We start from the raw sequence: 26,539 nt of genomic DNA, 5'->3' as shown, positions 1-26,539 counted from the left end.
CAACTGTTTTTTCTGTGGCCCCCGTTATCTCGGTGGTCACGTTCCGGCCCCCTACTGAGTAATCCCTTGCTAACTGCCCTTTTCCTCATTACTTGACATTTGTCAACACACGGTTACATTCCCAATTCTGAGGCCTCGACAGGAAAATATCCCCGCGCATCACAATCCGAAGTGTTTTCCTTTCATTCAAGCAGTACAAATATGGAGAATTATGTATGGCCCTATTGAGCCTTGCAGTAGATTCTTTGTCGCTACGTTAATTTAACATTTCGGCGTAAGTTTTTAAGTTGTTAGTACCGACAACGGCTGATCCTCTCTCTACGCCAGTGACATTCAGCCTCCGGTGAAATATGTGAGTAAACGTGGTCGCGGAATGTTCCAAGCACTGCGATCAAACGTCAGGATCATGAACAAGTCGTTTCCATGGCGACAACAAGCGGCTGACCTCGAAACTAGCCAGCAGCTCAGGGGCACATCGCGGCAAACAAATATTTTTACGTCAGTTCGAACCAGTGAGAGAAAAACATATCTTTTATTGTCATAAATCCCAGTTTATTCTCCACTTTGAATGTGCATCATCATTCTTGCCGAAGAACTAACTCCTGTCCCTGCACTTACGACATATGCACACATCTTGACATGGATGTCACGGCTTTCTGCAAGCCTCGACAATCCTCTATTTGTAACTAACTCTGTGCTCTCTTTTAGTTCCATACAGCTAATCTTGAAATCATTACAAATTCAGTCGTCTTGGTCACCTTCTACTGCTCTTACCCTCCACGGTCGTGTTTCTTTTAATTTTTTTTTTCTATTTTGCTTTATGTCGCCCCGACACAAATAGGTCTTACGGCGACGATGAGACAGGAAAGGGCTACGAGTGGAAAGGAAGCGGCCGTGGCCTTAATTAAGGTAAACCCCCAGCATTTTGCTGGTGTGAAAATGGGAAACAACGGAAAACCATCTTCAGGGTTGCCGACAGTGGGGTTCGAACCCACGATCTCCCGAATACTGGCTGCACTTAAGCGACTGCAGCTATCGAACTCGATTGTTTATTTTCTTCTAAATATCCTATCTCCTCGCATGACCCCACCTCCGACGCCGGTATATCGGTGCTGCTTGGTCATTCGAGCTTATTCCTAACTTACCTTTATCTCCTGCCATTGTCCGGTTCCATGGCTAAATCGTTAATGTGCTGGCATTTGGCCACAGGGGTTCTGTATTCGATTGCCGGCAGGGTCAGGAATTTTAACCATCATTGGTTAATTCTCCTGGCACGTTTTTATCATCATTTCATCCTCATCACGACGCGCAGGTTGCACACGGGCGTCAAATGAAAAGACCCGCACATGTTCTCGGACACTAAGCTATACATTCCTGCTATTGTTCCGACCTGTTTGTGCCGGCGATGATTCTCGCTTTTTTTTAATGTCTATTGCCTGTAGTTTATGAATAAGATAGCCTGAGTTCACCCACCTTACAGTCACGTATAGGAAAGTTGGTCCGAAAACAGACCGATGTAAAGACAGTTTCGTCTGGGACCTGACTTCCTTCTTACTGAATACTGTTGATCAGCTGCATTATCTTTGCTGCACCTTAGGCTGCCTTGCTTATAGATATGTGCAATTCATCCACTGCGTTATGTCGTGGTGGCCTTTGTAGGACCCTGTTGACGTAAGATGGGTGCGCTTTAGGAACCAAGAAACAAAGTCAGAATGCTGAAAGTGATTCTGTTCTTTATTGATACATTAACAAGAAAGGTGTAAGTAGTTATTACTGAAAGTAAATACTTGCTCTTGACCGTAGTGCACCTTCATTAATTTTAAGACTGATCGAAGCAACTTCTGAAGAATATGGCTCGGACAATAAAACAAGAGCCATCATAAACATCCAAGGAGGAGTGAGAAGGTGTTCTCTTCAACTACTTGCTTGAGAAAGTTACGGCGAGTGGCGCAAAGAACTGAGTAAAAATTCGATTGGCTGCAATAATAAGAACATGATAATCGGCTGTGCAGCATCTTACGATTTGTTCGCATTTTATTGGCACAGCTGCAAAACAAACACATCTCGTCAGCGGTGGAGGACGGGCAGCCAACAGCTTAGAACTTTGGCCGGTAAGGTTCAATATTGTCAAGGCATTCTCGCTCTGCTGCGGGTCAGTACATCTCGAAAAATACAGGGTCATCCGTTTGGGATACAGAAAAGTAAAACGCTTAGATGTGATCTTCTTCGAAAGAAACTTGGAGGACACCAAACTGAAACAGGCAAGACGTTGCGTGCTCGTTAGTTTCGACGTTCCGCTTTAACTAGACGGCAGTGCAGTGGGCGTTTGGCGGCCTTGGATTATACTAGAAACTGTCCCGGCATTCGCCATAGTGAAGGAGAATGGAAAACCACGGAAAACCATTCTCAGGACAGCCGACTTAACGTGTCCTCTCACGAGGGCACGCTATTTACTGACTGTGAAAATGTTTTCTACTACGGGATTCGAACCGAACACATTATCTCGTTTAAAATAATGCGCCGTGAACTACGCTGCCTTTTCTTAGTTATTACAGTGTAATCCTGTGCTAATTACCGTGTTGTCGCCTAATTCCTGTTATTTTCTTCATTTACAAACAACTTGATAGAATATTTGATCGCTCGCGCGTTAAGGTCACAAGACGCGCATCACGTGAAGGACTGGTTGGTTGCTAGGTGCAGGGGCATGATCGCCGTCCAATTTGGAAGAGTGCCATAGCTGCTCGTACACTCTACCTCTTCGGTAATGTCCCGCGTCCTTCTATCCGGTCCCGTATTTTGAACCTCGAGAGAAATACGCCAGTGTTTCCACCTCTGATAAGAACCAAGAGCTTCTTTCAAAGAGAACAGATTTCTTCACTCCTGGGTTTCTTTATCTGGCGTGAGTCCCTAGATGTTTAAAATTGTTTTTATTTTATTTTATTTTATTTTATTTTATTTTATTTTATTTTATTTTATTGTTTGCAGTTCTCGGTTTGCCTATCCTGGCGAATGAGCCGTTCTCTTGACTTGATCATTTCTGTAATGGATGCAGAGAACTTTATGACATTACTAAGAATGGCAAAACACTGTTAACATCACTTCACAAAAATGAAAATATATTGAAACTGAAAGAACTAGTACGGTATGAATAATTAAATAAACTATTTTGATACTTGTTTTACGTCGCGCCGACAGAGGCAGGTCACTGTGGGATAGAAGAGTGCCGTGGCCTTGAGACAGGCTACAACCCCAGCAATTGCCTCGTGTAAAATAGGGCTGCCGAGAGTGTGGTTCGAACCCATCGTCTCCTGAATACAAGCTCATAGCTATGTGACCCAAACCGCGCGGCCAACTTGCTCGGTACTGTAAATTTCAGTCTCTGTATAAAGTGCACGATGATGCCAACATTTTGATACGAAGTTTATAACATGTAGAATACGAGCTCGACCCTGTGCTACAATGTTTCTAACAGTCAGTCCGCTCTGAAGTCAAATTTTACTTCAAATTACGCAAGACACTAATTACTTCAAGAACGTTATCTGTTCGGTCCTCTGATCTTAGGGCAGCTAAGTGAAAGGTTTTCGAAGAATGTCGGCACTTATCCTGGAATTCAAAATAGGGTTTTAGAGGCAAAAGCATACAAAGAAAACGTCCGTGTACCTCCTGATCTACAAATTCACAGAACTCTTTATTAGTTTCAAGTCTAGCTGAGTATAAAGATCGATCACGTGAAATGACATGGTTCTAATATCCCGAGATTATGGGCAACTGCAGATTGGGCGAGCAGGAACGATAAACGAAAGGGAGAATTACAACGACGGGACAAAGCCTACAATTGTGGACCATTTCAAATATCTTGGCTTCACTTGCGGAGATACATTCGGACTACATGCAGTTGCAAGTGACATTCCACACTTAAGCCAGATTTCTGTAGAATCGTTTTGCACTTTTATATGAAACCGTGATCGGTCAATGAGTTCATCGCTACAACTCTTCTTTCAGTTTTCTGGTCATGATCTCGTGATCAGCTGCGTCAAAAGCTAATGTGCTTCCTGCAATTTAATGATAATATCCTCAACAGCACTGCATGTCCTGGAATTTGGAATAAAGCCATATTAATACTAATAAAAGTAATTATTCTCAAGAACGAATTTTAATAATCTTACTTCAACAAGTTGTCTAATATTTTAGCTAAAATGGGAACGATAGAGATCGGTCTGTAGTTGTTTATGTCTCCTGTAAAGGCCTTATGGATCGATAACCTTACCTTCAGCTAATGATTTGTTAAAACATTTTTTAGCACACAACATTAGTCCGCTGCCCCCTCTTGGGTCCAGGTCAATGCGGCTGTTCCACGACCGGAGTGTTCTGGGGAGCACGTCATGGCCCGACACTTGCTACGGTGTGGAACTGAAAGACTGTCGGGATCACCAGAGAACAAGGAAGGTCGGCTAGCATACCGTCCATGTATTTTCCTGACAGGCAACGAAAATTACGAGTTTCACAAGGAAACAAAATCTCAGTTACTGTGCCGTATGTCCAAAATATTCGACGCTATACTGCACAATGTTCATACCACTTGGAGCAAAAGTCTACTTTAAACGGAAAGTTTGCCGACGTTTTTAACAAGCCACGTCTCCAACCACACAGCCGACTTGTAGACCGCGGTGGCATGGGACACTTCATAATTGAAAACAAAATGGGGAGTTTTGAGGCCCTTTGCATGTGATTGCTGTTAGAAAACACTACGGAATATTGGCGTATTTTTCTATTATGTTCTTAATGCTGATGGACCAAAAATCTATTTACTATCAGTTCATTCTCAGCATCTCAAAAAATTCGACTTACACAATGTAAATGTTGTGATTATCGCATATTATTGATACTTATACTCGTAGAATTACAAAAAATATTTAAATTATTATTTGTAAGAAAATTTCTTGACATAATAATAATGAAATGTAAGTGTAATAAAAGGAAAAATAAACTTGAACTGGCTAACATCGGGATCTACAATAAACATTATACAACAGCAGAAACACTAAGCATGGGAGAAACTCGAGCTAAAAGAAAGATCGTAGAACCAAAATTTTAGGATAATAAGAAGAATCAAGAAAATTGAAAAACTGTCAGATACCTACTGTGCGAAATAGGATATATTTTTACGGTCATCTCCTCAGAATGAACTCTAACACATTAACCAAACAAATCTTTAACTTTTCCGTAACCGCAAAACAGAACCCAACTGGTTTAAAGAAACTGAAAAAACCTGGTAGGATTAAAAATGACAGAAAATTCGTTATTCGGTGGAACAGCTACATTACAAGCCAAAGACGAGACGAAAGGCAGATCTGGGCACAACACGCAGAGAGGGTGAAACAGTTACTAGTGATCTGCTTCAAAGAAATACCGGTGTTGTTTCACTTCTCAAGTCTGTAGTGTAGTGGTTAGCGTGATTAGCTGCCACCCCCAGAGGCCCGGGTTCGATTCCCAGCTCTGCGACGAAAATTTGAAAAGTGGTACGAGGGCTGGAACGGGGTCCACTCAGCCTCGGGAGGTCAACTGAGTACAGATGGGTTCGATTCCCACCTCAGCCATCCTGGAAGTGGCTTTCGTGGTTTATCACTTCTCCTCCAGGCAAATGCCGGGATGGTACCTAACTTGAGGCCACGGGCGCTTCCTTCCTTCTTCCTAGTCTATCCCTTCCAATTTTCCCACTCTCCGACAAGGCCCCTGTTCAGCATAGCAGGTGAGGCCGCCTGGACGAGGTAATAGTCACCCTCCCCAGTTGTATCCCCGAACCAAAATCTGAAGCTCCAGGACACTGCCCCTGAGGCGGTAGAGGTGGGATCCCTCGCTGAGTCCGAGGGAAAAACCAACCCTGGAGGGTAAACACATTAAAAACAAGATATACTGAATTTAAAACTAATTTTCTTCAGACTTTTTAAATACAAAACGAGGTATTTTGGCTCAAAAACTGTGGAGGCTCTACAGCACTGCTACAGACATGAATGAACAGTAAAATAATGTCCTCGTTAACAGTCGAGACACGCCAGAAACCCGAAAGCTTACCATGTTAATCGGGAATTCGGGAAAATAAGTGGGAGTTATAAAGCCGGAAATCCTGAAGTGCAATCGAGTCCCGGGGAGACACAAGGCCCCCTGGAGCTGTGTTCACTGCGTCATAAAACTGACGGTCATTAAGGAGGCCAAGCGAGTTTTCCACATACTTATACGCAGTTGTTTACAAGTGGACAGGTTGACCTCGCAACACACCTCGCTTGTTCACCAATCACAGATAAGAGTTCGTGCCACACCTCTGCCTTCATGAGGGCTTTTTAAACGAACGCCGCGATAAAAATCAAGTTCATACTACTTTGCATTCCACCGCGCGCGTTTGTGTTGAAAAAACATGGTAAGCTATTATATTATAAAATGGTGTAATTGTTTATTACTTGGGTACCCATTAGCCACCAGGGTGTGTGGTCGTACAGGGAGAGGCCCGACAAAGCGAGTTCATTTTATTGCTCCTACTTTAACGGTTTTCGGAGATGCCGAAGTGCCGGAATTTTGTCCTGCAAGAGTTCTTTTACGTGCCAGTAAATTTACCAACAGGACATTGACGTATTTGAGCACCTTCAAATACCAGGGGACTCTCATCTGCTCGTCTTCTTACAAGGGCTGCATTGGGGTAGAAGTAGCCACATTGCTTCGAGTGGCCCATCAGTTTTCCACGGCAAAGTTATCACTACCATTACATTTAGCAAATGTTAATTCCCCCGAGTTTTATTGAAATCTGTGAGGTCTAACCCAGTTGATGGGTCCGCGATTCACGTGTAGAAGTTAAGGTGGAAATGGTTCGAATTTCGCATGAAACTAGACGTCTGTATCAAGTCACTTACTTGTGCGCCGCCGTAGGCACGTGTCGTAGCTACCGACATATTTGCTGTTTCGTTGCCATAATTAATTAAAACTAAGCCACAAATCGACCAAAAGACATGCGTTTCTCTACCAGGTGGTTGTGATTATTGTTTTAAGAGGAAGTACAACTGGGGAACCACCTCTATATAATACTAATCACAGGAAAAAATGGAGGGGATCCGTCCCTTCGAAAGATGAAAGTATCGGCCAGACAAAGACAAGGGCCACGAAGGGCGTGAAAATGAAAGACTCTCTAGCTCTCGGAAAGTAAGACCGTGGGGGTTGGAAAAGAACAAGAGTTGACCAAGTGAGGAGCCTGGCACAATTGGAAGCCATGCCAGGACTCAGCCGAGGGCCAACCCAAGCTCCCTACTTGAGAGGTCCTGGGGCCCCTTTTAGTCGCCTCATATGGCAGGCAGGGGATACCAGGTGTGTTATTCTACCACCGCCATCCAAAGGGGGTATTTCTCTGTTATCTTTAGGAGTAATTGACTTGCAGGCAGCGTAAATGACGTCACACGACGCGAAGGTATGAACAAAGTGGCCGTGGTCACAGTCCCAGCATTTTCCTGGTGTACCAATTCAGACCTGCCGACGCTGGGAATCTAACGCACATCTCCCGAGTGCAAGCTCACAGCTACGTGACACTAACCACACGGCCAACTCGCTCGGTGATTATTATTTTATTTGTTTCATTTGAGACACCAAGTGGGGGTAGAACTTGGTGGGGGGAGGGCGTCCAGAGAACAATATCATGTTCTAAAACAAGATTATAATGTACAGAAATGTTTCAACATTGAATGTCAACAGCAATGCAATACTTTCTTCAGAGTGTCCCATGTATTTCTGGGGTCACTGGAGCCCTTTTTCATTGAAAACTGCAACCTAAGATGGACCAGGAATGGAACAAGCAGTGTCTTTGAGTGTGGTACGTGGAGTCGTCGCTTCTCACTGTTTTCGGCGAGCAGTTCACAAATGAGTTGAGTCAGCTCATTTTCAGTCAAATATTGTTTTGATTTATTGTTTTCTTCTACCATTGCACAGCGTCCCCTTTCCGAATTCTTCATTCTAAAATGTGTGTCCCATTGACAGGTATGTAATATGCTGCATTGCTGTTTTTAAACTTTTTGTTACAAAATCAACTCCTTCACTTCAATTTTTCCTCAGTAGCAGCGCGTACAGCGTTGCCCGAGAAGACTCCAATGCTCGGGCTATCATTAAGCACTGAAAATGGCAGCCATTGCTCACCGTGCAGTTCTTCTGCAAACTTTACTGCGAAGGACTTGGGAAGCTTCCTTTGTCCAGCGACGATATAATACGTTATTGTTGGGGAACGGAATATGTAGCAGCCTGTCATCCCGGCGACCGTGGTTTGATTACCGGTGTTGCTAGCGTAGGATACTCAGTTGAAAATCGTGTGGTATGAGGAAGGGCCACAACTTTTCATGCCTCAATGTGTGCATGGACGATGAGCAAGCGGAATAAGAAGCTGCTGATGATGATTATTAATATTATTTGGCAAATTTGTTATTTCTGGTAAAATCACATTATACTCATATTGCACGGAGGTAAAGCAACTGAAAAGTTTGAATACCACTGCTCTAAGAAAATAAGACATGGAGTAGTTTCCTTTTGCTTTCCTCATGAGCTAGAGCACGCTGTTCACAACAGGAAGTGGCTGCATAACAAAAGCCAAAGCCAAGCACGAGACTGAGAAAGTAACAAATTTGTTTGAGCTCTGATCGGAAGACAAAGGAATGTCAGTCTCCTACAAGGGTAAAATCAATAAAAGAAACAACACATATTTTTGGCCAGGTTTATTTGTAACACATACACTACTTTCTTTTTGACATACCGTACATTACTATAAATTCAATAAGACTCAGAAATCAGAGGGGATGCGAGGCTTTCTCACAGATGTGTGATTTCGGCTGAGGGTTCAAATCCTTCTTTCCCTCGTTTATTAATATTAAAAATATTAGTAGACCAATAACATGGAATGGAGTTTTTAGAGAATAAATTGGGGCAAATATTTGTTTATAGGAAGAGGACTTAGGGTTGGGAATAATTCACAAGGGAGATGTTCGATAAATTCCAAAGTTGTTTGAATTCATTTCAGAAAACACTAGGTAAGCAAGTGGACGACAGCCCCAATAGCAGATTGGTGCACTGTGGTCCAGTGACCTCACCAGGTCGTAAGACACGTGAGCTTATCTTCTCCTCTTTTTTAACTTTGCCACGCTGTACAGCCTTTGTGCTTGTGAGATGATATTTACAGTTTTCAGCACCGTGACAGACACAGCGTACTCAGGCAGGATGTTATTTCGCCGTGTTATCATCAACAGCAGAATGAGGATGTCTTGCAAAAGTTTATTGCCACATAACAAAAAAAGGATATTGCTACGGATAGATAAAAACATGTATTGTATACTGACAGTTTATTGCTGGATGAAAGAGGACTTGATAGCGATAACTGCTAAAATACATGTTCTTATTGCAAGGACTCATTTTCTAAAAGAAAGAATGAAAAATCCAGGCAAGCAACTCAATGTTGAAAACATCCTAGGGATATGAGCTACGAATTTTAGGTGAATAAAATATAAGAAAGCATGAGAATATATTCTTTATTTATTCCTAAAATGACAATCTTTTTCTTAATCAATTAAGTTAGCAGTTTGCCTTTTTGCACCACTACGAGCGCTAATGCGAGCCAATGCAGAGTTTCACTTAAGCCTTTATAACTACATTTGGTGTGGCCATTTAAAAAAAAAAAAACACCTGAGGATATTGAACCCAGGAACACTTCACAGAAAGAATTATATAAATAAGTTAATCTGGCTAGGATTTGAACCACAAAGAAAACGAGTGAAGAAACAAGCTGTTTTTCCGGAACTGTATTTAGGCCAGAAGTACGAGTAATTTTCCAACTTTGTTTTTTAGTTTGATAGAGCTATTCAAGACTCACAATTTGAAACCATTTCAGGCCCTTTAGCTCTTCAACTCTCGGCGCAATTGAGGAAATTGCTTAATTTTACGTTTTTCGTAGTTTGTCTGCTAAGAAATGCTTTCTACATTAAAATATGTAACTTTTAAGAAAAGAGAAGTGCGGCCTCACTCGTAACTTATCACCGACTGCCCGTATCCTTCCTGTACTCAAATACCCAGGATAACTGCATGTGTTACGAGGAAAGGTTCAATATTTTTAGAAATGTCTTTAAACTGTTATAAAAGAATAATGCATTATTACCAATATCTTTCATACAAAAAAAAAATTATGCAAATGAAGATATTTATCAACGATTTCAGAAAATGTTTAAAACCAAATTCTGCTCTGTACATGTTGCTGTACGCCTGCACCGTTGAGGATTTTCTCTTTAGTTTTTCCCCACACCAGACAACTGTCACAGCTGCAGCACGCTGGTGCAAAACAAAAACGATACATTGATTGTAATATCTGAGAGAAACAGCCCCGATCTTATCAAGTCTTCCTTCTCGAAACATTTCTTCTTCTTCCTGTACCGTATTCGGCTGTACTGACCCCGTTCTTCCCTGCAGGTGGTGATTATTATTTTAAGACGAAGAACAGACATCCTTTATTTAATCACAATCAGAATTCTGATCCTTCACAAAATGAAGGTGTCGGCAAACGGAAGTAAAGAGGTACCAAGGGCATAAAAAGGACTCTTTGACTCGGAAACCCAATACATTCGTGATGAGAAAGGAACAAGAGTTGACCGAGGAAGGTCGGATAGGAAAGATGAAGGCACAAGTAAGAGGAAGCAGGTAGGGGAACCATGGTCTTCACCAATGATCGCCCTTGTAGTTGTCTCTTACGACAGGGAGGAAGAATACACAACACTGGATGACGAAAAGGAAATGCAATAGTTTATTAAAACTGTTTACTTGTGTGTGAAGGTAACACTTGTCATTTCTTTGTTTCAGACTACTTACACCGACAAGGGCCCAAAGGTACGTAATACCAACTTAACTTTGACTTGTAAAACCAAAAATAACCTCCTAACAGCTTGGACTAATGTAGCGGTTAATTTCTATTCAGCCCACAGGAGGACGCTTCCTGCATTTCGATCATCTCACCTTCTGGGTTGGAAATGCCAAACAGGTAAGAATACAAACACTTTTACAACTAGTTTTTTGTCCAGTACTACTGAAATAGCGCAAAGCAAAACAAGGAACAAATATCCTCCCTTCAGCTATCCTCAAACTGTCGAGTAGTGTGGGCTTAACAGCGGCTAGTGGGGTGGTCCCAACCGTCACCTGAGAATGGTTTTTCATTCTCCTGCACTAAGGCGAATGCCGAAACAGTTCCTTTATAAACCACGGTCACATCCATCTCACCAACACGCCTGAGAGACGGGGCCCATCGTACCATGTCTGCGTTCCCCAACGCTCCCCCACCCACCTCTGTATAATATTTCTTGATGTTTATCAGGAATTACCTAATTATTTTCCTTTTACTTTAAAGAAATGTTAGCTCTAATTTATTAACATTTTGTTTAGGAAGCCATACGTTCGTGTCAACTAACTTAATGTCCGGCTCCTTGGCTAAATGATTAGCGTGCTGGCCTTTGCTCACAGGGGTCCCGGGTTCGATTCCCGGCAGGGTCGGGAATTTTAATCATCATTGGTTAATTTCGCTGACACGGGGACTGGGTGTATGTGTCGTCTTCATCATCATTTCATCCTCATCACGACGCGCAGGTCAAATCTAAAGACCTGCACCTGGTGAGCCGAACTTGTCCTCGGACACTCCCAGCACTAAAAGCCATACGCCATTTCAACTAACTTAATGAAACTTTGAAGCTAACTATAAAACAAGCTGTAAAGCAAATATACAGTATTAAACAAACAAGAACATCAAATCACTTGTATAAGTACAATAGCATTGTGTAAACTTGTCAATGATTGTGTCATGAACAAGGAGAATTCTGTAAGCAGTGATATTTTCCACTGGAGAGGGGAGGGGAAGTGGTGCTTTGCCATCTTGTAATGTATTTTTGTGTTATGAGCAGTGAACATTAACGAAGCTATAGAAAATTACATCACAAAACAACGCTAATCAAACCAACCTCAACAATCTCACTCTTCGTCCTACTTAGTTATTTTTCAGAACAACATATCACACTTAACAATTCCATGCATTTATTTCATCAAAATCCTTAGCTTACATTCCGTGGAGGTAGCAGCTTAAGTTAAGTACAGATTTACTAATGTAACAGTGGAGGAATAGTCTCACTCATCCAATTCACAATTGCTGACAAGCTTACAAATGCGCATCACAATGAAGCTCAGTTTGGACAAGAAGCTTCCTAAGAAATGTATGAATACGTGAACCAATCCTGACTTTACGTCTGATCTTGGAGGATCGAATTAAGAAGAACAAGCCCACCTACATGGCATTCATTGATCTAGAAAATACATTTGATAACGTTGATTTGACCAAGCTATTTGAGATTATGAAGGTGATCAGGATTATACACTTGGAGAGAAGGAATATCTACAATCTGCACAAAAATCAGTGAAAAGAATTCTTACACCAATTAATTGTTACAGAAGATCCTAGAGTTCAGTTGACTTCACAGCATATGTTAAATTATCTAAATTAATGTTTTGGGATTGTTACTCACCTGGTCGCCTGCGCTACACGCCTGTCTCCCGCCAAGCACTTTGCCATAATGCATCCAGTGCTCGCCCGGCATTGAGTTATAGAGTGTTTTTGCACAAGATTTTCTGTACTTTTTGAAGGTATTATGTATATACACACTCCCACATAATGAAAATGGCACTGGAACTACACACTGAGGACTAAAGACAAACTGAACCTTACACTGATAAACCTCTCAAAGGATTGCAAAGGAGGGGAGCTAGTGGCACCGAGAAGCGCATCGCGGCAAAGCGCTTGGCGGGCGACCGGGTGAGAAACAATCCCCTGAATAGATAAAAAAATGTCCCTATATATTTACATTTGTTAAATACAAGGCAACTGTTTCTATGAACTGTACTGTCCAATATTTCCTTCATTTTATGTGTTAATGTGAATAAAACATCTGGTGCCTAGGTACAGAGTTTCTCACAACATTGGATTTAACTTGGGTGGGAGGGCATCCTGTCCACTATCTAAGGTGGGAAGAACTAAACCAATGTTTTGAGAGCGCGAGTGTTAAGATCAGACAGCGAGATGTCATAGTGTAAGTTGTTTGAGGATGAACGATTGGTTGAAAGGATGTTATCGGGAGGAGTACGTGGGGTGAGTGTCCTGCAGTCTAACACTGAACCAAGAAGTTTACTGACGTATCAACCAAAATTGTAATTGAAGATCTGTTGTTCCAAAGGGCTAACAAGATAATATCATCACTGCACCAGCAAAACCTCATATTTCATAATGCTTGTTTTTCTCCTTAAGATTGGTCACACCTCCCAGCTGCATATGTATATGTAGTCCATCAGAACAATTTCCGTTGTGTTCATTTTTCTGTGCTGATGGGTAAACGAACATTCTCCTGGCTTGTGTGGAGCAATAACTGATGCTCCCAAAACAAGGATCTTCCTGAAGGTCTACCCAATCCTCCTTGCAAATGGTGTGTTCATCTCAACACAAATTCTTAGTGCTCTCACTGAGAACAGAAATGAGTCACAGAAGATAGTAGTAACACCATTTCAAGTTGTAAATATTTCCTTGATTTTCAGCAAGAAGCTCATCATTTCATTAATACATCAACTTCTGCATTATACATCAAAATTTGCTTTCCAGGAGGAATAGCACAGATTAAAAACAGGTTTAGTGAACTAGAGGAATAGATGGCTATAAGATTGCTTAAAAAAGGAAAAATAACTCCTGTGTGTGGATAGTTTTCCTTGCCTTGGAAGTGTAATCTTCAGTGATAATTTGGTCAGAAAGGAAATTACAAACAGAGTGCAAATAGGATTAGAATTCTACTAACAAGTAAGAACACTTTTATGGCATGACATGATTCCAAAGGCGGCCAAACTGATGATGTTTAACAGCTCATACCAATATTGACCTATGGGATTGAAGCGTGCGTCCTCACAAAAAGAGATTTATCAAGACTGCAAGCATCAGAGATGACATTTCTTAGATTCACCATCCAGAAGACCAAGATGGACAAGTTAAGAAATGAGGGCGTGAGGAAAGAAGCCGGAATAAAGACATCCCTATTAGACTGAATCGGCACATCCAGACTACGGTGGTACAGGCATGTGATGAGGATGGAGCCTACAAGAACAGCCAGAATAAGTTTGGAAAGACAGGTGGATGGGAAAAGACCTGCAGAAAGACCTAAAACCCGATGGATGGACAGTGAATGATGTTCTCCATGACAAGTTGTATATGGACAGGAAGAAGTGGAAGAGGCTTATTAATGGTACCCGCAAAACTGGAACTGTACAATGATGATGATTTTTAAAATTTATTTATTTATTTATTTATTTATTTATTAATCGTATGGCTTTTAGTTCCAGGAGTGCCTGACAATGTGTGTAGATCTTTCTATTTGATTCATATGGACGACCTACGCCTCTGGCTGCGAGATGATGATAATGAGCTAGTCCACTCTTGTTGAATAACACCAAGACGTTTGCTCAAGGCTTTACCTCTCCATCCGACAGAAGAATCACTATCAATAGCGTCATATGCCCTCACGGAAATGGAAAATTCCACTCCAGTTTCCCGGGTGTGGTTTACGAGCGCTCTCCATTTTATTTGTACCACTGCTCCTTCAGGACTTCATTCCAGTTGATGCCTTTGGATGTGATATCTTCCTTCACTTGGTCCAGCCATCTCCTCCTAGGTCTTCCAACAGGTCTCTTTCCAGTACTCTCAGTATGCAACCATTGTTTTGCAATTCTTCTTTCTGTCATACGTTTGACGTGCCCTAGTTATGGTCTCCTTCAGGGACTGATTTATTCCAGCTTGTTCTCTAATCTTCTCATTTCTTACTTTGTCTTTCCTGGTCTTTTGAAGCATGCTTATTAGAAACTTCATATCTGAAGCCTGAAGTCTGCTGTTATCTTTTTTGGTAGTTGAACATGTTTCCAACCCATAAGTCAATACAGGGACAAGTATGTTCGAAACAGAGTTTGTTTTGAGGGTATAAAGTCAAAACTATCACGGAACAATTGATGTGTATTCCAGGTTTCATCTGGTAAAATATAGCACTGAAACTTAGCAAACAGAAAAATTGATACTAACCCAAAACCATCAATATTACCCCCTGTAGAACTAGAATCCCTAAGCATCTAATTACTCCCTTACTCTCCATCATAACGGAGCGAGTTTGCCGTGCGTTTAGGGGTGCGCGGCTGTGAGCTTGCATCCGGGAGATTCGTGGGTTCGAATCCCACCGTCGGCAGCCCTGAAGATGGTTTTCCGTGGTTTTCCATTTTCACACCAGGCAAATGCTGGAGTTGTACCTTAATTAAGGCCACGGCCGCTTCTCCCAACTCGTAGGTCTTACTATCACATCGTTGCAATAAGACCTATCTGCGACGTAAAGCAACTCTCCATCACCGAGCCTCGGTCCACAGATCCAGGTGTGGTTTGGGGACATTATCATGTCAGAGCTTAACAAAGTGAGACTTCTTTGTGTTTCAGGCTGCAAGTTATTACTGCACCAGGATGGGCTTTGAGCACCTTGCCTACAAGGGACTGGAGACAGGCAACAGAGATTATGCAGCACACGTGGTCCGTCAGAACAAGGTAGGCTACCCCTAGCAGGTCAAAAAGACAAGCCTCGTCACAAACTATCCTCACATAAACATTACCAATGTCCTTGTCCACAGATTACCTTCGTGTTCATCTCAGCATATGAACCAAACAACAGAATCCTGGGGGATCATCTCGTTAAACACGGAGATGGTGTCAAGGACATCGCCTTCACAGTTGAAGATCTGGACTCGATTTTGAAGGTAGGCAGGTAGGCTATAATAATAATATGACAAAACATTTTAATAACAACAGCACAGAAACCAGACTCACCGATGTACACTCCTTCGAGTCGGAAGGTTACAGAATCCTCGCGGGAAAAGTGGATCTGTGGGGAATGCAGAACAATACAGCAACCCACGAATTAGTGACTGACTTACCTCCCCAACCAGTCGAGTATCCGTCCTCTCCCTCATGTGCCTGACTCAATCAACCAGGATAACAGGAGGAATCTGGACAAATAGTAGCAAGATCTGGAGAATCCCAGAGAGACATACCACAACACTGCCCAGTTGGAAACGGAGTGAAAACAGATATATAGTGTTATTAGTGGCACAGTAAAATCTACTCCTCTTTTCTGGTTCCCTGTGCTCAGCAACATAGAACCACCTAGAATTAGAAGACTTGGTTAGACAATAAAACCTGATCTTGATCTTCCCATCCATGAAGATGTTAACATCAGATTCAGATCAGCACCAGAACTTGTTAGGAGGAATTACAGTCCAACAAGAGTGGAACAGTATAGAACTGACTCAATGGCAGACATTGTTCAACTTTAAGAATCTTCCAGCTGGCTTTGATTTGCCCCGCTAGACATGGGTCCGTAGTAACCACAGGAGATGCGGATCAACGATGTTTAAGTGCGGTATGAGATCTTCCCCAGCCTGTGACTAGGGTGCAGTTAAGGAGACTATCAACCATATTGTCTCCAAATGTGTTGGCAGAGCATTCATTGGATCAAGACAGGACTTCGTGATGACTTCTACTGAGGCCATATGATGGCTAGAAAATTTAGATCTAAATCTTCGAACACCCTTTTGCTTGCATGATTGTTTCAGCTGTTATAGTGTGGATATTTTGTACTTATAATTTATATGTGTATTAGTGTTTACTGTCTGGTGCACAAGGGATCTAACTGCAATGCAGAATGATCTACTGAGCTGTTATTATCATCATTATCATCAGTAGTAGTAGGTTCTGTTGCTCATATGATTGCAGGATTTTTGAGTTAATAACGTCAAACAATCAGCTTCTCCAAAATGCACGCTTATCATGTGGTTATTCAGCCATGGTTTGAGGTTTGTGATACTTATTATAACATAATTATTAGTCTTGAGGATTATTTAAATTCGATTTAACTATGCTATGTGTTTGGTATAGAGTTGGCTAGTGTGTGTGTGTGCTACTTCAACACATCAACACTTCACTGTTTCGAAGCAGTGAGATTAATTCCTGTGTCATGTTGTGTGAATAGAAACTCCGGGCGTTCCGTACATGTCAGCTACGTTGATGTTTCGAAACAGTAACGGTATTTTGTTTATCTTCTTATCCCCTTGCCTCAAGAGAAACACTCCACGTGTCATTGCCCCGAAGATGAGCCGGTGTTCGTTAACGGACACTTCATATTCCGAAGCGTGAATCGAGTTAAAAGAACAAGGCACTCCGCAACGTAAGGTCTTTGACAGAAGAGGGGATTATTCTTCTCGAAGCACGGTCACACCATAACAGAAAGACACTCAAGTGTAAAAGTTTCAAAATTATGTTTTTAACTTCAATTTGATTTTTAAACTGGATTATGTCAAGCTATTACTGTACATATGCCTTTGCTGGCAGGATGTAGTGTCCTCTGGTATGGGCTATAACATTGACCTGTCTCAGTCTCATCCTTGGCTCTGACAATATGAAAGCGACCGAGGTACGAGCGAAGCCAGTAATGCCGTTCCTTATGCAGCCAGTCCGTGTTATGAATGGTGTGTAAATATCGCTCATAGGGTCGGTTGGTGCATGCAGTTCAGTGGGCTTGGCAGACTCATATGCAATAGCAACTTCTGGCTCAGTGAGGAAAGCAACGGGAAACTATCTCACTCCTCACTTCCCTAGTATGCCTCTTCAGTGACACCTAGGCTATCTATGACAGCTGTTGGTGGAGCTGTAGAGGATAAAACCAGCCTTCGGGCTGAATACCCAACATACGTACATTACTGTACATATAATATTGACCTTAGACTCTTCTTATACTTGATTACTCATTTTATAATAATTAAAATTAGTTTATTTACTCAGACTACGCTTTTGTTATTGTACATAGAATATCTATTTTGAACTGTTCTTAAATTTCATTAATCACTTTATTTAAATAAGTTACTGTTTTATTGCACTTTGAACTGTAAAACTGATCCCTTTTCGTATCATTGTAAGAGCTTAGTGAAGAATGAAATGCTAATATTACTATTATACTGTACATCATCTATTTATCATACAGTATTTTGTACATTTTCTCATTAATATTTCATGAATCTATTATTTTATCATTATTACAACATGGAACAGTTTATGAACCGTGGTTCATGTTCCACTGCACAATCGCGAAATACTGCTTTTCTTGTATTCTGAGCCGGAAATATGCCACTGCTTGAAAGCAATTCACTGTGCCATGTCAAATGTTTCCAAACAGTCAGCAGCGTCGCTTCGCCCATCTCTGGTCTGGTAGAGTATTTTACCGATTTCTTTATTTTATTTATCAGGTTTCAGCAGTGTGGTGTAGGGGTTAGTGTGATCAGCTGCAACCCCCCGGAGGCCCGGGTTCGACTCCCGGCTCTGCCACAATATTTGTAAAGTGGTACGAGGGCTGGAACGAGGTCCACTCAGCCTCGGGAGGTCAAACGAGTAGAGGTGGGTTCGATTCCCACCTCAGCCATCCTGGAAGTGGTTTTCCATGGTTTCCCACTTCTCCTCCAGGCAAGTGCCGGGATGGTACCTAGCTTAAGGCCACGGCCGCTTCGTTCCCTCTTCCTTGTCTATCCCCTCCTATCCTCCCATCCCCCGCTGAGGTTCCCGTTCAGCATAGCAGGTAAAGCTGCCTGGGTGAGACACTGGTCATCCTCCCCAGTTGTATCCCCTGACCCAGAGTCTGAAGCTCCAGGACACTGCCCTTGAGGCGGCGGAGGTGAGATCCCTCGCTGAGTCCGAGGGGAAAGCCAATCCTGGAGGGTAAGCAGATTAAGAAAGAAAGAAAGGTTTCTACAGTCGTGAGTTTCAGTATTTCATTTTTTGAACATTTTTGCAGAGTAAAATTATATTTGTTTACTCCTGTAACCAATGGTTGCCAATGACACAGAGCTTGATAAACTATTTTAAATTAATCACATAACATCGTTCTGGTTTAGCAGGTGATATGCATCTGAAGTTGTTCTACCCTGATACACACCTAGGTGTGTGCATTCATGATCATATTGAGGAATGTCACCATCCTTGTTTCTAAGTGTTCGCATGTCAACAATGTTAGACCTAGAAAACAAGCGGTTATTTTTGAAATGGAATGAACTCAATTATTTTGAGCTAGAGAAACCAAACACTGTTTCAAAGAATACTATTAACTGGGATCAGATTTGAAAATCTTCACAATGAAACGGAAAATCTTCTTTGTTGATGTTGTGAACTACCGAGCTCAAGGGGAGGAGAACAGTTATGCTTTAGGAATTGGAAAAGATAATAAGAAGAAGATGAAATGTAGTGGCTTCATAGAGTAGTACGGTTCTTTCTGATTGAACGGAAGTAACAAGCAAGCCTTCTGCCAGTCTCCCACTCTGAATAACACAAACTGTTTCTACACAACAGAGTTTGTGAGCCCCTCAGTCCCCTGTGGGGTGAATTAAGAAATGCTGTATACAAGAACTGAAACATTCCTTTAATTCCATTTCCATTATTTCACTAAAATCTCAGCTTGTTTCCATTGTGGTTATTTTCAGCTACGTCAATAGGCGTTCGTCAGTCAAATGAGATCTATATTTTGTCTTGGCGTGATGTTCACATAAATTAGCAGAAGCAAAGTTAGCAACTGAACCTCTACCCGAACACAAATGTTTAAAACTATTATTTTGCACTTACATTAATTTGAGCTGCAAAAAAAGGTTTGAAGTGCAGAGGATTTACAAGAAAGTCAAAATCATTCACCAGGTTTTTGAAATCAGCAAGTTGATTTTCTAAGAATTTGGACTTGAATTCTTTGTAATAAGTGGATATACTTGTTAATTTCTTTAGGTGCTGATTTAGTTTGGCTTTGAATGGACTCTGGTTACTTTCTAACCACTGGTTGTTACTCAGATGTACAGGTTGCGGAGAATTGTAAGAATGTCTGAAATGACGTGTTCTAGCAGTAAGATTTATTAGAAACAAATAATCTATTGAGAATGCCCATAAAGGTCATAATGTATACAATTATAATAATGAAATAATTTTTCTGGAAAATTCATCATAAAGAGATTACGATTTTGGGTATAAATGAAACTGTGTAAATTACAGAGAATTTCTTATGATATAACACTTTCTCTACATTATAAAATTTAATTTTAAAATTTTGAAGCATTGTTGCTGTATTCTTCAGCAGGGTACTTCCAGATCCAAACAGGAGGCCTCTGACAACCCACTGACCAAGATAAACATTATACTTAGTTGACAGATAAGGCAGACATAGTGTATAAAGTTGCCTGTTTTTCCAGATTAACATCCTGACCTTATTCCAGGTCTCTCTCAAAGTGAATGGTAGGATCTAACACCATCGCTTTATTTTTTTATTCATGGCTATTATGTGCACTCTTCTCATTGAGTCATCGGTAGAGACGCAGTGCACCTCCCATCCCTGCTGCCTCAGGCCTTGATGTTCTTACTCGATGGTGACGATTATTACACAGCTCCTGCAGAACCCCAGCACATGTCCAAGAAGTTTGGTCTCGTTGCAACTGTTTTGGCGGCAACGGGTTGAGCTGATGTTTTGCTGGGAACTGATCTTACCACGGTCAGTTTGCACAACATTTTTATAGCATTTATGTATTCGGAGGAAGATAAAGGTAACTTGCGAGACATTCAGGAGTTTGCTTTTGGATGATCGGTGTACAAAACCACTCTTCTCCCTGTACGAGGCAAATGACACCATAACTGAAAAGATCAATCTCTCATTATCTCTTGCAGCTGTCTTCCATTGGTTTTACAGGGAAGACTTTCTTTATTGATATTCAGTTTATGGAGCACCATGTCTTATTTAACTCACTTTCTTTCACTGAACAGCTCTCCTTATAGTGAATGTCTTTCTGTTTGCAGACAGCCAAGAAGAAGGGTGCCAAAGTCGTGAAGGAGATCTATGAAGAGACAGACGAACATGGCACCGTCAGGTTCGCAACGGTTCAGACGGTAAGAATAATGTCTGCTCACTGCAGCCAGGGGGGTGGGGAGAGGGATTTCAGCCTACCAAGTCACAGGCATATCACTAGAACATCGAACAGTCAGTTTTGTACAGGTGTTGCATCATGTATTATAGTTTACACTTTTTGAACATCTCAGGACATTTATAGAACAACTTATCTAATCCTAACAAAAACCACCATTGAAATGGAATTAATAGAAATTTGCAATTATGTCTTTAAAATTAACCCAAATTAAATGAATAATAAATAAATTGTACATTGCATACATCACATCGTTCTTTCTGGAGGCAGTCTCATTAACGAGGTTGTATACATCTCTTCATAGGAGTAAGGTTCAGATGTTAATCCTGAGCACAAAATCTGAAATATAACTGTCAATGATGGCTCCCTGACCCCACACACTCTGCTCATGTTTGAGAATTATTCTTGAAATTGAGTCGTCGCATTTCGAAACACCCTAGTAGAAGTATTTTTCTTTCTTTATGCGAAAGAGACAGATGGTCTTTTTTTTTTTTTGCTAGGGGCTTTAGGTCGCACCGACACAGATAGGTCTTATGGCGACGATGGGATAGGAAAGGCCTAGGAGTTGGAAGGAAGCGGCCGTGGCCTTAATTAAGGTACAGCTCCAGCATTTGCCTGGTGTGAAAATGGGAAACCACGGAAAACCATTTTTAGGGCTGCCGATAGTGGGATTCGAACCTACTATCTCCCGGATGCAAAGAGATGGTCTACAAACGTGCGCCAGCAGATACCAAAGGAATGCTAATGCTTCATTTATATTTTAGGAAAACAGAGCGAGAATTGCATCTCAGTAGCTGTGGCACGTTTAACGTTTATTATTATTTCAAATGGCAGAAGGATGCAGGTTTACAAACAATGACTGGAGCCTTAGAGTTTATCAAGAGTTGCCGCACATATGGGCAATAAGCCAGGAGGAGGAAGGAGCTGGAGGAGAGGATGAATATAAGAGTCTCTCTTATAAACTCAGACTGAGCTACAGCCGCCCTGCTTTACGCGTGTATTACCTTATAAAACATGCTGGGTTATACAGTCATAGTATCTGGTAACCACATTCTGACTGTCGCGAGTGACTTCTGCCACTGCAATGTTTCCAATTTAATTCGTAATGTTTTCTTTCAGTTCCTCCAATGTGTGAGGATTTGTTCGATACATTTTTTGTTTACACCACAAGTAAAAATCCCACACTGTTAGATCTGGAGAATGGGGGGAAATAGACCAGCACTGATCACTCTGTCTGCAAACACTTCCGAGATTATAAGGAGGGAATCTTCTGCTCTATGAACTGGGGCTGAATCTTGTTGAAACCACCCACGCAATCTTTCTTGTTTCGTTAACTGATGGAAGAACGGCATGAAAATGTCATCTTGGTACCTCTCTGCATTTACTGTTGTTAATGGTTGTGAATTTCATGTTTTTGCTCCGTATTGAACTGAGAATAATATATAAGTAATAATAATAACAACGTAAACGTTTCCACCTTTTCAATACTAAAATATATGTAGCTTACCAGGCAAAACAGAAAGCCTTTCAATATCTAGGCCTAAAATTAACGGCTGATGATGACCCCTAGATGGGTCGAAACTAGTACCGTGTAATTTAAAATTTTGTGAATATATTTTAGTATTGAAAAGGTGGAAACGTTTATGTTGTTATTATTATTACTTATATATTATTTACTGTCGTCTCAAATAAAATAGGCCCAATTATTTGTCTTGCACTAACAGCACATCAAACACCAATGAGGGACTTCATAAAGAGCATTATGTTTTTCTGCACACCAATAACGAGAGTTACGACCATTAAGATGAAAGCAGGCCTCATCCACAAAGAACACAAGCTGTGGGTCGAATAAACGATCATTCAGTGATACAAGACACCACTCACAATATCTCTGGATCAATGGACCGTGTAAACCTGTGTTGTAGCTCTCGAAACCCCTAGTTGTTGTGCTAATTTTGTGAGTGATTTATTCGGTAACCGTTCAATGTCACGTAGCTTTTCCTCTGTTCAAACTGTTTGTGTGCCCGCATGTTTCTTATTGAGGACTGAGCCACTACAAGAAACTCTGGCATTTCACCAGGAAATTGCTGAACGTACCCGTAAAATAACTTTTACATATGAAAATAGCGTGTTGCAATGTAACTGTCTCACCATGTTAACGGCTGAGATTCAGACTGGCGACTGATGCTTGCCTGCGCATCTTCCAGACTGCAGCTGGTTGGGATTGTAAAAGAGATTTCACATGTGAATAGTTAAAATGATGTTTTAGTAATGTTTTGGACCGAGTCCTTGCGGCCACATAGCTGTGAGCTTGCATTCGGGAGATAGTTGATTTGAACTCCACTGTCAGCAGCCCTAAGATGGTTTTCTGTAGTTTCCCATTTTCACACCAAGCGATGGCCACTACCTTCTCAGTCCTAGCCCGTACCCATCTGTACTGTGACATTAAACAACTAGCTAAAAATAAGGAATGTTTTAGGTCATTACACTGAAGGGCTGATTTAAGTTTATTTCCTGTTCAAATGAAACTAGCTCTATAAAAACGATCATGTTTCATTTTCCAGTACGGAGACACGACGCACACATTTGTCGAGAGGACTCGGTACAAGGGCTCCTTCCTGCCGGGTTTCAAGATGCTGCCAAAAGACGACTGCCTGCTCAGCCAGCTGTAAGTACTCTCAGGGCGAATGGATTAGCTGCCAGAATCTTGGCCAAACTCAACGTACCTCAAAGTGCTTCCGTGGCTCAGGCAGCAGTGCATCGGCCTCTCCCTGCTGGGTTCCGTGGTTCAAATACCGGTCACTCCATGTGAGATTTGTGCTGGACAGGTTTTTCTCCAGGTACTGCAGTTTTCCCTGTTATTATCATTCCAGCAACGCTCTCCAATATAATTTCATTTCATTAATCATTGTCCCAGAGGAGTGCGACAGGCTTCGCCAGCCGGCACAATTCCTATCTTTGCCGCTAGATGGGGCTTCATTCGTTCTATTCCTGACCCCATCAAATGACTAGAAACAAGCTGTGGAGTTCCATTTTCATACTGTACCTCAAGATGAAGAAGATCTCTAACACTATCTGGAAAAGATCAGAAGGTTAACCAATCAGACAGTGAAGGTTCCTTGGGACCAAGAGAACTGCAGTATGCTGGCATCGGGAGGTGAGAAGGGAAACATGAACTCCTGGATTCAGCCACCATGGACGGAAGAAAGGAGGAGAATACATCATCGATCTAAACTGAAAGAGAATTAACATTGTCCACAGTTGCCCTGAACAGAAAGCAGAAGAAGAAGAATATTGTACCTGCTAACCAATATGCCAGTGTTCATGTCAGCGTCTGTGGATCAGTAGTAGAGTGTCGGCCTCCACATCGTGCAGCCACAGACCACCACCGGAGATGCAGTTTACCCTGCCATCTGGTAGAATGCAGAAGAATTTCAAAACTGAGACCAGGCAGCCTAAATGACATCAAATTAAAATACCTGTGCCAAGGGTTGATAAATGAAATTCGGCCCCAGTCCTGTGCCGTTGAATGCACTAACTGCAGGAATTCACCACATTATACACCAAGCGGCCAGAAGTCACCGGAAGGGGTGTGTATGACCCCTGAGCATTGTGGCAAGCTGCGGCGTAGCCGAGCACTCTGTATGTTGCGAGTTAACCGACTACGAACGTGCGATGATCGTGGGCGCACAGGTCGTAGCATTGTGGGGATTACACGCAAATTCCGAGGTCAACAGCGTTGACAGTGGATCTTCCATGTAGCAGAGAGAATGTTACCACCCGCATAAACTGGCACATGAGAAGACTACAGCTGTTTAACGAACGGACATCACGTCGCCTCCACGGAACCGTGCTGGGTGCTCGGCGGGCTGCCATGAGTCAGATCGCTGCCCGGTTGAATGTTGGGAACCAGGAACCCATTTCTAACAGGACTGTAAGGAGGCAACTGCACCGCATAGGCGTCACCAGCCGACGACCAACTCGTGTCCCTTTGCTGACACCTTGACACAGAGCTCCACGTCTTGCATGGGCCCGCGAACGTGGGCAATGGTCCATGGAACGGTGGTGCCGTGTGCTGCGGTCCGATGAATCCGGATTCCAGTTGTATCGACCTGATGGGCACGTGAGAATGTGGTGTTTGGGCCATGAAGCTATGGATCTTGCGTGTCAACAAGGTTGTGTCCAGGCGGGAGTTGGCTTAGTTAGGTCTGGGCGTCGTTATTATGGCTGCCATTAGGTTCCATTGTCCAGCTGCAGGAAGCGCTGACAGGTGCAGGTAATATGGGCATTCTTTCAGATCATCTGCATCACTTTCTGGCCCTAGAGTACCCTGATGGAGATGCCATGTTTCAACAGGACAATGAGCCATTTCACCGCTCTGTGGTGGCACGCAGGTGGTTGGAGGAGCACTCCAGTGAAGTTATGACCATGCATTGGCCCTCCAGATTCTCCCAAACTTAATCCAATTGAGCATTTATGGGATGTTGTCGATGCTGGCGTACCCTCCAAGAACCCCGCACCAATTACATTAGACCAAGTTTGGGTAGCAGTGTAAGATGGGTGGGTCCAGATGCCTCCTACACCTTGTAGAGTCGATGCCTCGCCATACTGCTGCCATTTTGAGGAGCAACTCATTATTAACATCACATTCAGAGTCTCCTGTTGTAGGACTGTCAGCTACAAAAGGATGCGCCCACAATTTCATTTTATTTTTTTGGTTTGCAAAATCACACATACACAGTTAATTACTGCTCTCTTAAAACTGCTGTTTGCTGAATTGACGTTGAAGCTGGCAGTTTCTGGTAGCTGGATGCCATGAGATTGCTTTTGGTGCGATACTGCCCTTTGATGTTCTCCCACTATGAATAAAACTGTGCAGTGATCAGCTGAGTTTGTGATTTCTATTCCAGGCCTCCAGCAAAACTTGATTTTATTGACCACGTTGTGGGAAACCAGCCGGAATTGGAGATGGAATCTGCTGCAGACTGGTAAGAGTATTTCATAGACCATACATTCATTCTATGGTGCGTGGTATTTTTGCAGTATTGTACAACATTTCATTTGTCATCTTTTTTTCTATTTTTTAATTTAATAAACCTAACTTATATTCCAAAATCTGTTAAAATCAACCATCTTTGGTTTTTCGATGTACTAATGTTTCGTAACGGACCAATAAATGCTGTCGGGTTCGAATCGAACTCAGGGGGTTCGCTTTCCTGTGGCAACTCCCAAGCGATCGGCATGGCACGATGTGGTTTGAGCAGGGACGAGCTTAAGTCTGTACGTAGCATCAGGTAGCACGCCCACCAGTATTGGTCCTTGGGTGTTGTAGGAGACCAGACCTATCCTGAAACAATTACAAAGGTCTCCTTTAGATTGCAACATTCTGCAGAGATGACCATCCTCTTGCAATGGTAATTTCTTTTCCGTGCCACTA

The 26,539-nt window shown here is 42.1% G+C and overlaps 1 protein-coding gene across 2 annotated transcripts in view; it reads left to right on the top strand.

The window, feature by feature from the left end:
• Positions 1 to 26,539, top strand: part of Hpd (4-hydroxyphenylpyruvate dioxygenase) — a 71,276-nt gene that overhangs the window by 3,184 nt on the left and 41,553 nt on the right. Inside the window, exons 1-8 of one of the 2 annotated variants that reach the window (XM_067154921.2) lie at positions 6,371 to 6,415; positions 10,864 to 10,890; positions 10,979 to 11,041; positions 15,551 to 15,655; positions 15,739 to 15,864; positions 20,978 to 21,067; positions 23,667 to 23,770; positions 26,013 to 26,090. In XM_067154921.2, the coding sequence (XP_067011022.1) occupies positions 6,413 to 6,415; positions 10,864 to 10,890; positions 10,979 to 11,041; positions 15,551 to 15,655; positions 15,739 to 15,864; positions 20,978 to 21,067; positions 23,667 to 23,770; positions 26,013 to 26,090 (596 nt within the window). In that variant the 5' untranslated portion in view covers positions 6,371 to 6,412. Of the gene's footprint in view, positions 1 to 6,370; positions 6,416 to 10,863; positions 10,891 to 10,978; positions 11,042 to 15,550; positions 15,656 to 15,738; positions 15,865 to 20,977; positions 21,068 to 23,666; positions 23,771 to 26,012; positions 26,091 to 26,539 lie in introns of those variants that run through there. The other variant, XM_067154920.2, reaches the window with a different exon arrangement.

This window comes from Anabrus simplex, chromosome 10, assembly GCF_040414725.1.
Source record: "Anabrus simplex isolate iqAnaSimp1 chromosome 10, ASM4041472v1, whole genome shotgun sequence".
Taxonomy (NCBI): Eukaryota; Metazoa; Arthropoda; class Insecta; order Orthoptera; family Tettigoniidae; genus Anabrus; species Anabrus simplex.
Note: the sequence above shows the minus strand (reverse complement) of the source record. Positions and strands in the feature narration are given on the sequence as shown.